Here is a 14174-nt window from a genome sequence, read left to right on the forward strand (position 1 = left end):
CAGTCCAAACAACATTGGCTTGGCTCTTGTCCTTCTTAACCTACTCAGGATCTCTCCAGTGTGTCCAGCAGCCCCACCTCCAGTCCCAAGACCAAAGTGACCACGGTGGCTTCTGCCCAGAAGTCCAGTCAGGTTGGAAGCACTCAGTTGCTGAAGAGACACGTCCAGCGGACGGAGGCTGTGCTGACCCACAAACAAGCCCAAGGTACAGCCGCCTGGCCCCGTGGCCTCTCGGGCTCTGTCCTCTGCAGTTGACGTCATTAGGCAGTTGGAAAGTATTGGTGTCTGCAGCTTTTCCAGGGGTGTGTGAAAGGCACCCTTTCCCACATTTCTGTCCAGGCAAAATTAGGTTGAAATGAATACTGAGGGCTGTTTCCAAGGGTGAAATATCACAGAAGGTCTCTGCATTAGTGCTCTGTATAGTTCCACTAATTATAGCTGTCTTGGTTTTCCGAGGAAGTTAGGCTTTATGAACTGACTGTGTGTATATTGCCCTCAAACTTTTTTCTAACTGCCAACTGGGGAAGCTCCATCTTCTGTTCCAGGCCTGCCCAGCCACTCCTGCAGCCAGGGAGCTTTTCAGGTCCCGCAGACAGGGTAATTGGCCGTGATCGTCAGATTCTAGGGCAACTCCACTGGCATCGTGCCCTCCCTTTGTTTTGCCCTTGAAGAGTTAAGATTCCCACATTGGGACTTCCAGTGAAGTTTTTCAGGGGTCTCTGCAGATAGATTTTTAGATTAGGCTGGGAAGTATTTGTGTGGTTGAATGGAGTTTGGAGAACAGTGAGTGCTATGTAAGAAGCTCTGGAGAAGGGAGCCTTCAGGGGTGGGGAGGGAGGCAGCAGTGGCTCTCCCCCTGCCGTCACTTTGATCCAGTTGGGGGACCCTGAGGTGAGGCCTCTTGGGCGTTTGGTGATGTATCCAGGAGCAGGTGTCATCTGAGGTTCTCAGGCGCCTGGGAAGGGGCAGCAGCTGGAGCTGGTTGTCAAGTAGAGAGACATGGAGGTGACAGGAGGCTCGTCTGCTCTCTTCCCCGTGTTTCTTTTAGTGGAGCCAAATGGTCAGGACTTAGACTCAGGCCTCTTACAAGGTTGCCCGTAGCGTGGTGCTAACAAGAAGCAGAAGTATGAGTGGATGGGTGAAGACAAAAAAGAGGCCTGGCCCTTAGGGTCCACATGGATGCTCTGTGACCAGTAGCTTAAGTGGTGGCCAGAGCCAAGTTCCGAGTGGGTAGTGGGCTTTTGATGAAGAGAGAGCCATCAGTTTGCCATGCTTCTGGAGGAGATAATTAGTCAAGAATGTAAGGAGTTCTGGAAGGCTGATTGGTGAGCTGAGTTTGAAATGGGACCCAGAGTTTGATGGGGGAGAGCCGCAGCCCTAGCACCCTGGCTTTGGCAGAGCTCACAGACTGCAGGGGATGATCCTAGCTAACATTCACGGGCCCTCGCTGCGGGCCCGCCCCTTCCTGTCACTGGACTTGCTCTTGCTTTTGGAATCTGGGCAGTGGCCCTGTGAGGCAGGTACAGTTAGGATTTTCAGTTTATGGATGGTAAATGGCAGAGTCAGGTTTCAAACCCGTGCAGTAATTCCAGAAGAAGTATCTGTTGACCATTTCCTAGAACATTTTCATATCTTTTTCTTACTCCTCTTTTTCTCCTTTCTCTGGCTGGCTGTGATTCTGTAATTCTTTCTGATTCATTCCAGCACAGTTTGCTGCTTTTCTGAAACAAAATATGCTGGTGAGGAAAGCTCTTCCTCCCGGCACCTCCTCCTGTCTCTTTGGTGAGTATTGTTCTTTCTCTCACCTTTTCACCCTCTGCTGTCTGCTTCTCTCCCCTTCTCCCTCTTATTTCTTCCCCATCCCTGCCTCTCATTTGTCTGGTTTCCTCCTATTCTTTCCTCTCTGCATTCTTCTACCTTCTGATTCTTGTCTTTGCTGGTCCTCCTCACTCCATAGTCTTTGCTTTCCCCCCCATTCTTTCTGTTTGCTTCTCACGGTGTTTTTCTCCTTTTGTCTCTTCTTGCATTTCTTGACTCTGCTTGTCCTGTGTGTGTCTGTGGTCCATTGCCTGTGAGTCTGAATTTCCCTGTGTTTTTCTCCCTGCCTCTGGTTTCCTGCTTCCATCCGAGCTGCTGCAACCACTTATCAGCATAAAACCCATACTCCTTTCCCATTTGCCCTCCTCCTGTTCTGATCTTAGTCAGTGCCTTTATCTGCTAGGCAGTCCTTTCAGCTGGTTGTGGCCTGATTGTGATCTGGAGTAGCTCCCTGTAGCCCCGTGCCAGCTTCCTTCCCCCCACCTCCCTTTCCTTGTGTGACTCCTGCCTCTCCCCACCCCGTCCCCATCGCCTGTGCTAAGAACAACTGGGAAGGGCTTCTAGGTTTAAAGAGGAGGGGTTCTCTGAGGAAACCTGAAGGATCACTTAAGAGTCTAGGAGGCATGGCCATGTGCAGGATGAATCTGTTTGATTCAGTGGATGGGGAAGCCCATGTGTGAAGAGACGGCCTTTCTCTGTGCTAGTACAAATGACCTAGGGACTAGGCTGTGACGTGGGCCACTGTTGCCGTATTACTTCTGGGCAGGAGCTGTAAGGTTGTCTTGGCTGAGATGCTCCCTTGCCCAGTATTCACTCCAAGCCAGCCTGAAGTCCCAGGGACAATCCTCCTCACTGTCTCCGTTTGGCCAGCAAGCCCTCAGCCTTGGGCCCTGAGGGCAGGGTGGGACTCCAAGCTTGGTAGAAGTTTCCCTTTTGGGGAGAACTGAATAGCCTGCTCCTCTATTGCTTCTTCATAAAATGGTTACCATCCTCCAGCTGTGTGATGTTGGGGAGGACTTGAGAATTGTCACATTCTTTTGAGTTCAAGAAACCCTGTTCATACCTACCGTGGTGAGTCCTCTGGTTTTTGATTGGCCTTTGCTAGGCAGGGTCAGGGTGTCTTCTTGCTTTTTGTTCCCTCCAACTCAGAACCCCCTTCCTTCCGACTCCAGGACAGGGTAAGGGATGGGGCTGGAGCCATCCTCTGAGAGGGCCAAGGTGGAGCTGCACCACAGGGGGGCCTGAGTGAGGTGGGACTGAAGCATCGGCGTTCTCCTTGGACGTGTGGTGACTCTGCGTGGGGTGGTTCTTCTGCGTGTTCCCTCACAGCCTTGCCCGTACTGGTACTGTCACTGTCTGTTGGGCTTTTTTGGATTGTGGAGAACTTCACCACAACTCTATTTTTAGTTCCTATTTCATCAGAACAAACGGAAGAAGCTGAGAAAGAGGATCTCAGGGTCCAGCTGAAGCGGCACCATCCCTCCAGCCCTCTTTCTGGCAGTAAGACTCCCAAGCGACCCAAGATCAAGGTGTCCCTTATCTCCCAGGGGGACACAGCTGGGGGGCCTTGTACTCCCCCCCAAGGAGGAGCTCCAGAAGGTAAGTTCCTCCAGGTCTATTTAAATAAAAACTGACTGCACCCTCCCAGGCACACAGCATTGCCCTTTTGGTGGCCCCTTATTGGGCATCTGAGCCTCTCCCTTGGTGTGAGAGGTGCCTGGGGCAGAGATGGCACATGATTGCTCCTGGGGGGATGGTGGGCAGTAACCTGGGCTAAACTAGGATCAGGGAGGCAGAACGAGGATCAGAGGAAGCTGTGGGATTATTCAAAGCTTCATGCATTTTGTTCTTTTTTGGTTTTAATTAATGATAATGAAATATCCCAGAAAGTTTAGAAAATAGAAGGAAAAAAGTAACCCTAGATCTTCCTGCTCTAATGTAGTTATTCATCATTTTTCATCTTCCAGTCTTTTCCATAGTATGTTGCATTTAGCTTGGGCTCTGAAAGGTCAGGGCCAAATAGGACTGACCGGTTTTCTGTCCTGCAGCCACAGGAGGGAAGCCCATCACCGTGGCACTGGGGCAAGCTTCAGCCGGGGCCAAGGAGCTCGCAGGGCTTCTCGCTACCAGCAAGTGAGTCTGCTTCCTGGCCTCTCTCGGTCTGTTGCTTTCTTTGTCTTCACATTTTCTCCACTCCATTTAGTGCTTTGGGGAGATGGTTGATTCTGGATTCCGTCCATTTTGAGAATGTGACTTTTCTGAGTGGCATCTTTGTCTGGGTCAACTAGGAGTTCATTTTTACTTAAAGTTTGCAAAACGTCCTGTAGCTCTTGCTTCAAGGCCTAACGTCTTTACTTTAGGCCTGACTTTGGAAAGATTAGAGGCTGGATTTAGAAGGTGGGAAAAGGAAACGGAAGGTTCTAGCCTTATGCTCATTGCTAAGAGCCTTGCTGGGCCCCACTGTGGACCTTCCCTGTGTTGCCAGGGTCTGCTGCCCTCTGACCTTTGGATAATGGAGCTCCTGCCTTTATCTGCAGGTCATGTGCTTCTGAAGGGGGAGTCTCAGCCAGCCCAGTGTCCTCAGTGGTCTCCAGCAGCACTGCACCCAGTGCCTTGCACACACTCCAGAGCCGCCTCGTGGCCACCTCTCCTGGCAGCTCCCTCCCAGGTATCTGATTGCCCAGCATTCCCTGCCTCCCAGCAAAACCTCTTAGGGCGGCTTGTAGAGGGTGGTCCTGGGAAAGCGTCCTTGGAGCTGGAGCTGGAGGCTCCTCTGGGCCTCAGGCTTTTCATAGAGACTTGGTGTGAAGCTGGAATTAGCTTTGAGGTGGGGGAGTTTGGGGCCTTAATATCTGCTGTGAGTAAATGTCCTAGTCTGCAAGTAGTGTGTCTTGTATTATAGGAGAAGAAAGCGCTGGTGGGAAAGGTATGTCCTGGTTTCATTTTGGTGTTTTTAAACACATCTGGTTGAATGAAACTGGAAATGGTGCTGTGCTGGGCATTAGCACAGTGACACGTTTTTCCGCCTGTGCTTGTCTCCTCACTTTCTCCCCGCCTCCCCGACACTACACGAAACGCTAGTTGCCTGAGCCCAGCAGGGCCAGGGCACTGTAGATGCCCTGCTCCTTTGAGAGGACCTTCCTCTTTGCTTTGAGGTGACTGGACTGTGTGTAAAGTGAAGTGTAAGCCAGATATTTGGGATTCTTTGGCTTAAAAAGTGCTTCCTCTTCTGAAAGAAAGGCAAGAATTTAGATTTCTGAAAAGTGGGATTCATGCTCTCCTTGGTTTTCCTAAAACTGTCCAAAATGTAGGACAGGTGATCTGGAGCAAGTTGGGATGTGCAGAGTGAATCTGAGGCAGCGTGTCAGGCGTAGTACCTTTCCTCATGTGAGCATCTGGCGTGCATGCTTGGGGAGCCCCTTTGGCATCTCTGTGAGAGTACTGGGAGTGTCTGAGGGAGAGAGCGTTGGTGTTTTAGTCAGCTGCTGAGGGTGGACGGGCACGGCTCCTCTGGGCTAAGGGACTGAGCCTGTGCTGATGTCGCTGTATCCTCTCCTAGGGGCCACATCAGCCAGCAGCCTCCTCCAAGGCCTCAGCTTCAGCTTGCAGGATATCAGCAGCAAGACCTCTGGCCTCCCAGCAAGCCCCTCCCCGGGGCCACCCCCACAGGTGCACATCTGCCTTCCACTGGGCTGGGCAGGTGTGGGAGGAGGCCTCCTCAGCTTAGCTGGTTCTGGCAGGGACGCTGGGTCTGGAGTCTGGACAAATAGCCTTCTGACTTCACTATTAGAACGATCATAGGTTAAGGCTCCACCACTTACTAAGTGATCTTGGGCCAGTTTCTTGATCTCTCTGTACCTTTGTTTTCTTGTTTATAAAATGAGGATAATGGTAGTATCTCCCTTGCAGAGTTGTTTTGAGAGTTAAGTAAGAACATATATGGAAAGTGCCTGGCGGAGAACCTTGCATGTGGTAGGCACTCAGTACCTGGTAGCCTTTCACAGTATGGGCCCTCTGCACTCGACCGTTGCTGTTGGGCAACAGCTTCTGATCACCTGGGCTTGTGTGTCCCACAGGCCACCAGTGTGAAGTTGCCCACCCCCATGCAGAGCCTGGGTGCCATCACCACGGGCACCAGCACCATTGTCCGTACCATTCCTGTGGCCACCACTCTCTCCTCCTTGGGTGCCACTCCTGGTGGGAAGCCCACAGCCATCCACCAGCTGCTGACCAATGGGGGCCTCGCTAAGTTGGCAAGCAGCCTCCCTGGCCTGGCTCAGATCTCTAACCAAGCATCAGGTGAGTCTCATGAGTACTGTGGGGACTCCCAGATATGGGATCTTCCCCCAAGACCTTCCCATCTCACATGGGCAAGGTATGATGTTGAGCCCAACCCCCACAGGGTCCTGGCCTTGACCCTCAGGGATTCAGCTATATGGGTCCATCCCTCAGAGAGGCTGAGAGAACACAGGCTGTTCCTGTTGCCTTTCAGACAGACAGACAGGGCACAGATGACCCAGCTGGGGAGGAGGCCGAGGCGGGAGGCTGAGAGGGGTGTGTTATATGGGAAAGAAATGCTCCAGGAAAGTGGAGGCTGTGACAAAAAAGCCTGCTCCCTCTCTCTCAGGCTTGAAGGTCCCCACCACCATTACTCTGACACTGCGTGGCCAGCCCAGCCGAATCACCACGCTGAGCCCCATGGGTTCAGGAGCAGCCCCAGAGGAGCCCACCTCCCAGGCGCTTCCCTCCAGCTCACAGGTGAGTCTGCCTGGGAAGACCGAGGACACAGTCTCCAGTGTTGGGAAGCTTGGGGCCGGCTGACTGGCTGATTGGAGGAGCTGGACCTGTAGGCAGACCTGATGCAAATCACTCGGGGTCTGTAGCTTTGTGACTGAGCAAGTCATGGACCTCTCTGAGTCTCCTTCTCTGTAACGCTCCCTGGATTGTTGTGAGGACTAACTATGTCGATATTTCCAAGTTGTAGCAGTGCCTATTTAATGTTTCTGTTTTCTTCCCTTCTCTGTCCTTTTCTCCTCCCATTCTCAGTTCCATCATCCAGAGGTTGGGTAGAAGCCAACTGGCTAATAGTCTTTTTATGACCACCTTTCCAGTGTAGTACCATTCCAGAGCTTGGCATTCATTGCTGTCTTTTCAGGGCACAGTTAGCTTTCTATAGCTCTTACCCAGGCAGTCACCATCAATTTCCCTTAGCTGATTTGATTTACATTATGATCGTTTCAAGTAAAATGTTTCTAACCTTAAATGGTAATCTGAGAGTCACCCAAAGATCAGAGGTTAAAGAGAAAAATAGTTTGAGTCCAGTAATGAATGTGCTTTCCTTCAGTGTCCACTTTTCAGCCGAGGCCTGCCGTCTGCGGGAACAGGGTGCTAAGCAGGCTGCTATGACCGAGGGCTTGGCCCTGAGCCCTCATTCCCACGACACCAGCCCTGCCCGGGGTCTGGGCACCTGTCTGTTCGCAGCTGTTTCAGAAGCTCTTCTGCCTCTTCCTCTGTAGGGGAAAGTACTGCACAGAGATTATTCCTCAGCATTCATCGGGATCATAGCTACCCCTACCTGCCTTTCTGCAGAGAGGTTGAGGTGTTTTTCTTTCTTTATTTTATTCCCTATTTTTTAAATTAAAAATGTAATTATTATATTTGTTTTAAGTAGTACAAACATTACAGAAATAATACAATTTAGAAAGTGAAAGTTTCCCGTGGTGGCACTCTTAGGTGGTACCCACTGTTGGTGACTTGATGTGCAGTCTTCTAGATTTTCCTTTCCATACAAAGCACATTATTTTATTTTTTTGACAAAAATTGGATCACAGAATATGGACTATTTCTTAACTAGCCTTTGTTTACAAAACGTGTTGTGACATGTTTCCATGTTCATTTCATAGAGACCTGTCTGGTTTTTGCCAGTGCCTACTAGTATTTCTCTGGGTGGGTGTACTCTCTCTCCCATTAGAGAGTTGGGTTATGTTTTGTGTTTTTCATATGGTAAATAATGGTACAGTGAACACCCCTGTTCATGATTTTTGTGTGCTCCTGGGAGATTTCCTCAGGCTAGAGACCAGTAAGCGGAGGGTCTGTGCATCTAACATCTGGCCAGCCGCTGACTAATGGCCCTTCAGAAAGTTTGCTCACGTACAGTTAAGCCACAGTGATGAGAATACCTGCTTTCCTATACCTTTGTCAATTGTGGAACTCAGTATTTTTTTAAATTTTACTTTTATTTTTTAATTTTTTTTTGAAATATAGTTAGTTTACAATGTTGTGTCAATTTCTGGCGTACAGCGCAATGCTTCAGTCATATAGGAACGTACATATATTCGTTTCATACTCTTTTTCACCAAGATATTGAGTATAGTTTCTTGTGCTATATGGTATAAACTTACTGTTTATCAAAATAACATTTTTAATTTTATTAATTTGTTAGGTGAAAAATGAAGGTGTTTTAATATGCATTTTCTTCATTACTTACGAGATTGTCTTCTTTTGTGAATTGCTTGTCATGTTCTGTATCTATTTAATTCATGAGAGCTTTATATATGCAGGTGTTAATCCTTTATCTGTTACATAAATCGTATATGCTTTATTGTAGTCAATTGCTTATATTTCTTTTTCTTTCTGTTGAAGTATTAAGTGCTTGTCTTTAATTTTTGTTTCTGGATCTTTTGTCAAACAGACATTAAAACATTTTTATGTGGTAAAATCTTCAAATTCTTCCCTTTATGGCTCCAAAGTTTTGTGTCTTAAGAAACCTCTTCTTATTGCAAGAATGTAATCTTTTTGTTGTTTTTTTTCCAACTGTGGTAAAAGATATATATAACTTACCGTCTTATCTTTTTTTAGACTTATAGTTCAGAGGCATTAAGTACATTCACACCGTCGTGCAACCATCACCACCATCCACCTCTGGAATTTCCCATCATCCGTACTGAAACTTTGTTTTGTTTTGTCTTCTTGTATTGATTTTGTTTGCTTACCTTTAGTTGTTCAGTCCACTTGGAATGTATTTTTAATGCTAAGTGAGGTTAGGATCTAACTTAATTCAAGAGTCCATCCTTCCTCCATTCATTTGAAATCAGGTGCTCTCACATTGTGGATTACAGTTCCCTTGACCTGTCTGTTTCTACACTAGCTTACTACTATAATTTGACAATGCAGGTTCTCAAGGAAGTATCAATTATGTTTCTAGTTTGCTAAGATCATCTTTATTGTTTTCCTTTCTCTTGATAAATAATGGGTTTTAAATTTTGTTCATTGTCCTTTTGAAATCAAATGAGCTGAATGAGCATAAACATTTCCTTTTAGTCAATTAAAATGATGGATTACCTTAAAAGCTGTCCTGATATTGAACTGTCTGAATTTCAGATTCAGTAGATTGTTCAGTATGTCCTATTCTCTTTTTTGCACATGCCTGAATTTTATTGCGTACACTTAGGAAACAAGACCCTATCAAAGGAGAACAAAACAAAAAAAGGAAGGAAGAAGCCAGGTGCTTCAGAGGAACTGCATGTCTACTTTTGATTTGCGTTTATTTTACTTAGGGTTTTGACCTCTATGTTTACTAGGAAGGTGGGCTTATGGTTTTCCTCCCATCTGCCCCTGCTTTTTTGTGTGTGTCCTTTCCTTGTCCAGTTGTGTAAAAGGGATAATTCTATTCTTTTTTTTTCCCCTGGGATAATTCTATTCTTGTAGAATGAAATGGAAAACTTTTTTTTTTCTCATATTGTAAAACATTTGTATAGCAGAGAAACGGTCAGTTTCTTGATGATTTGATGGAAATGACCTATAAAGCCACTTGGGCCTATTTTTAGGCAGACTTAACTGTTGCGGATGTCACATTAGTGCACAACGGAGAGCACAGATCCCCACCATGAGATGTCTTCCTCGCTTGGAAGACATCTCTTCAGCTTGGTCTGGCCGGTGGGGGTGGGAGCTAGAGTTGAGAGAGGATAGAGGTGACTGAGGATCCTTTTCCATGGCTGAATTGAAGTACAGAGTAAACAGCAAAATCTGATTTCTACCTGATGGTATTAACTTGAGAGCTTAGTTTTTATCTCAGTAAAATGGGTGTGTAATTACTGTGAGGGTTCTAGTGTTGATTGTTTTCTTTCAGACAAAGGAGGTGTTATTAGGTTAAGACTTGCTGACTCAAAAGCATCTAACAGTTACCTCTGTGTTCAGACTGCCAGATAATATGATATCAGGGAAAGCACTGGGCTCCTGGTCAGGCCCTCTGCCTTCAGCTAGCTGTGTGATCCTGGGAAAATCACCTGACCTCTCTGGGCATTGGTTTTCTCATCTAGTCTAGTGAGGAGGTTGGCCTAAGTCAGTGACTGTTGTAGTGGTGGGACGAGTAGGGGCTGTCTCAAAATCTCCGTAGGCTCTGGGAAGATGCATTTTTAAAGGTTGAGAAACAAAGCATCCGTTTATGATGTTTATAAGAAAATTGGAAGTTTGAACACTGACTGGATAATTATTGATGTTAAGGCATTGTTAACCTTTTTAATGTGTGATGATGGTTTTAAGTTTGAAAAAGAATCCTTTTTAATTTCTGGATTGCATACTGCAATCTGTATGGATAGAATGAATTTAGAAAGAAAAAAGGTTGTCAGCACTGGTTCTAGACTTCTCTAAGGGCTGTGCAAGCTCTTAGTTATCTGCTCTTTTTTTGGCAGTGATGAATGTTCACTGTGTGTTTCCTTTATGGAACTGGACCATTATGTATGCCCTCCAGCTGAGAAGCTGCAAGAGGAAGGGGAGAGACAGAGATTGTTGTGCCCTCAATCAGGGTCCTGAGAATAGACTGCTTGCCTGTGGCCACAAGGTCTCTCTCCTCTCTGGCCATATAGTGACCTTGTCAGTCCAGCCAGCCAGGGGGTAGCCCTTGCTGTAGCCCTTGAAGCAGCCGTGGGAGGGCTCTCTCGCTGCAGTGTGCTCCTAGTCAGGACAGGGTACTCATCTGTGCACCGCCCTGCCTTTGGGCAAGGTGAGCAGATGCAAGATGGGTCCTTTTAAGTTTTGATTGCCAAACCCTTCTTCCTTCCTCCTCTCCTGTGTCCTCCATCTGCCCCTCTTTGCTGCATTCTCAGAGACCGCTTCCGAGTTTTCTAAAGGGTAAATCTAAAAAAGTGGGGAATACCTTTCTGAAAAAAGGCGAACTCTCTCTACCTTGTTTCCTTCTTCCTGAGCTGCTGGGCTCAACAATTCATGGCATCTTCCACAGCACTTAAAAAATGGATGAGACCTAAAACAATGATATTGTCAGTACAGTCATGGAAAACTTCCCTTTGACTCTTATCACCCTTAACAATTCACTTGTTTCCTTTTCCCTGCATTCTCTTCTTGTTTTTATGCATAATAATAAGAGCTCATATTTGTGGTCAAACACAAACTGTAAATGCTTTATGCAGATTGTCCCATTTAATCTCACAACAACCCTGGGAAGTAGGTGCTGTCACCTCTGTCTTACAGAGTAGGGAAAGGAGGCTCAGAGAGCATAAGTCACTTGCATTAAAAAGCGGTAGAGGTGGGTCTCTGAGGCCAGAGTCCACGTTTTGTTAATCATTTGGCTGCTGGGACACATGTCCTTGTGCATCCAGCTTTTTCCCTATTGAGAATTACTTCTTTGGAATAAATTCTCAGGAGTGGGATAATTGGGTCAGAGGGTCTGGATGTGTTAACCTGGCTAAGTTTTGACTCTTGTTCACTACCTCTCCTGCCACAGCGCCTGCCTCCAGCACCCTGAAGATGCCAAGTGATATGTCCTCCTTTACCAGGTTGGTGATGGCTGCTGCACGGTGAGGCTAGGGCACATGTGCTGTCCTGCTGAGCTGGCCACTTGTCTGAGGACCTCTTTAAGACAGTCATTTTTGCCTCTCTGCCAACTGTCTTGAGGGTTGGGCCTCTGCGTCTTGTGAAACCATTGGGCAAGGTGATATAGTGCCAGCAAAGGGGGCTTTGTCCTCTAGCATCTGTGAGTCTGGTTCCCAGAATCCCCAGGCTCCTCAGCAGATCTGGCCGTGTGTGGATCGGAGGCACCTCTTCCCCAGCATTAGCTGTGACTTGACCCAAGTAGCGATGCGGGACTGCTCTCTGCATTTCATAAAGGAGTTCCTTTTCATAGTCTGTGCTGCCCATGCCAAATTGGGAAGAGATGTCCGTGTGGTCTGGGGCTGCAGGCGTTGGGACTGAGAGCCCTTTGCTGAGGAGTGGGACCATCCTGGCCCGCTGGCCGGTGGTTCAGCGCCAGAAGGGCTTGTTTTGTGCATTGCTGTTGCCTTCACCAAGCAGCCATGGGAGAGTGCTCCCCAGGCAGCTCCCTCTTAGGAACCACGCTGGATACTGGGTAGCCTGCTGCGACCTGGGAACTCCTTGCTTCAGACCCATGACAGGGCAGAGAGAACTGGGCCGTTATCTTTCAGTCCCTCTGGCCACTTGGAGATGTGGGGAGCAGCAGTCTCCAGGAGGTGAAAGCTGGCTTCTTTCCTTTTTCCATCATGCTTTGCGTAGTTCCTGCATCCAGAAACCCTGCAGGTCCAGAAAAGCTGAAGAAGAGGAAAGGAACAGCAAGTGACGTGGCTTGAAGGGCTTGCCAGTAACTCCTGTGGTGAAAACAGTTTGAGCTTGAGGCTTCGCTTCTGGTACCTGAGGAGCTGTTGATTCAACTGGAGATGAGAAGGATTTGCCCAACCAGAGGGAAGAAACCTCAGCCCCTGACATTTCTGTCTCCAGTGCTTGGAAGTGAAACAGGGATAACCGCTAAGTTAACACCACGGCCATCCCAGGAAGCGGAGGCATCAGGACAACGAAAGCCGTGCTTCAGTATTTCTGTTCCATGTGACTTTTGTGTCTTCCTGCTTAGAAGCAGAACGATTATTGACATTGACTCTGCCGTGCAAGGCTCTTGGTACCAGTCTGAGCCCTGGAGGTAGAGGTCCCTGGAAAAGTGATCACTGAAGACGGAGCTCTGAGCCCTTCCTTATGGCTTCACAATACTTGTGTGCAAAGGTATTTTTAGATTTGGCTTAGAACCTATCCTCCAGAGCAGGCTCCCTTCCCTTCCATACTTTAGAATATTTCCAACCAAGGTGATAAATAAGGCAACTCAAATGTGACTCTTCAGTATCTGTAGGCAGGCAGGGCCCACAGCATGCCATGGCTGGACTTGTGATCCAGGGTCCTGACCCATGGCGCAGCGTGTATCCAATCCAGGCCACCTGCTTTCAGTCCAGGAGCCTCACCTCCAGTATGAGTGGCAGCCAGGAGGGAGCACACAGTGTGCAGCAGTATCAGACAAGGCAGATTAGGGTGGTACAGGCAGGGGCAGGGAGATGTATACGGTAGGAGTGGAGAGGGCGTCTTATACACCATACCCTACCTCCCTGACCTCTTGCAGAGCTGGTCTCAACAGTGATTCACACAAAATTAGGCCACATTCTTGCATTAGCTGTTAAGTGACTGCTTTCTGAAATTGAGGAGGCATTTAGTAGTTTGAGGAAGATATGAAATCTGAAAGACATCCATGGGTCAGGGGTTTGATAACTTCACAGGTAGGATAATAACACACCAGTAGGAACTAAGGACAGTAAGACTGTGAGACTATATAAAGCTTTTAGGAATTCTTTAAGACAAGTTCCTGAACAACCGACTTACGATTTAGGAGTGCAGCCGAGTTAGTGCTGGATGGGCTGCTTTTGAAAGATGTTGGCCCAGCATGTGCTGGGGCCAGAGGAAAAACTAATGCGTTGTCTTGCATTTGTGTAAATCCTAGTGTGCTTCCCATGGGTGGTTTTCTGAGGCTTGGGTTGTACACCTTGAAGAATGCGAAAACTGGAGGAGAGGAGTTGAGAGAACACTGATTCTTCTGTACCGTGGAGGGACAGGCTAAACGGGGAAGTGTTTATTAAAGTCTATAGAATCATGTTCCCCAGTTCCATGCTTCTCCAGCCACACTTCTTGAAGTGTGAAAAGGAAGCTTTCCTCTATCACATAGCAGACCCAGGGTCCGTAGCTTCAGAATGTGATGCTACTGGCTGAAAATGTGGAAGGATCAAGAGGGCTTTAGTTAAATTCTTGGGTGACAGATGTGTGTTGATGCCCTATGGAAGATGTCCTTGTGCTTTGAGAAGAGGTCACTGATAGAGGAAGACCCTCTGTTTGTTCTTGGGCTCCACCACCAGAACCGTCTTGGGCTAGGTGGGTTATAGAGCTGAGCTGCTGTGATGGTTCTGTTCTTACATTAGCCAAAACAATTAAAAATAAAAACAATTCTTCAGCTTGTTTTCAGTTGACTTCTTATGTTTATTGTGGTAGCCACACATTGAAGTGGCCCAGAAATAAAA

General features: G+C 47.6%; 1 protein-coding gene across 12 annotated transcripts in view; it reads left to right on the top strand.

Moving 5' to 3' along the window:
- Positions 1 to 14174, top strand: part of KANSL3 (KAT8 regulatory NSL complex subunit 3) — a 40932-nt gene that overhangs the window by 24849 nt on the left and 1909 nt on the right. For 4 of the 12 annotated variants that reach the window (XM_064481896.1, XM_064481897.1, XM_064481902.1 and 1 more), the window contains 9 exons: positions 49 to 205; positions 1705 to 1782; positions 3226 to 3417; positions 3867 to 3951; positions 4356 to 4486; positions 5378 to 5487; positions 5895 to 6117; positions 6446 to 6576; positions 11558 to 14118. In XM_064481896.1, coding sequence (XP_064337966.1) covers positions 49 to 205; positions 1705 to 1782; positions 3226 to 3417; positions 3867 to 3951; positions 4356 to 4486; positions 5378 to 5487; positions 5895 to 6117; positions 6446 to 6576; positions 11558 to 11578 — 1128 coding nt within the window. In that variant the 3' untranslated portion in view covers positions 11579 to 14118. Of the gene's footprint in view, positions 1 to 48; positions 206 to 1704; positions 1783 to 3225; positions 3418 to 3866; positions 3952 to 4355; positions 4487 to 5377; positions 5488 to 5894; positions 6118 to 6445; positions 6577 to 11557; positions 14119 to 14174 lie in introns of those variants that run through there. The other 8 variants (XM_031441176.2, XR_010378797.1, XM_031441178.2 and 5 more) reach the window with 8 other exon arrangements.

This window comes from Camelus dromedarius, chromosome 33 (genome assembly GCF_036321535.1).
Source record: "Camelus dromedarius isolate mCamDro1 chromosome 33, mCamDro1.pat, whole genome shotgun sequence".
In the NCBI taxonomy this organism is placed as follows: Eukaryota; Metazoa; Chordata; class Mammalia; order Artiodactyla; family Camelidae; genus Camelus; species Camelus dromedarius.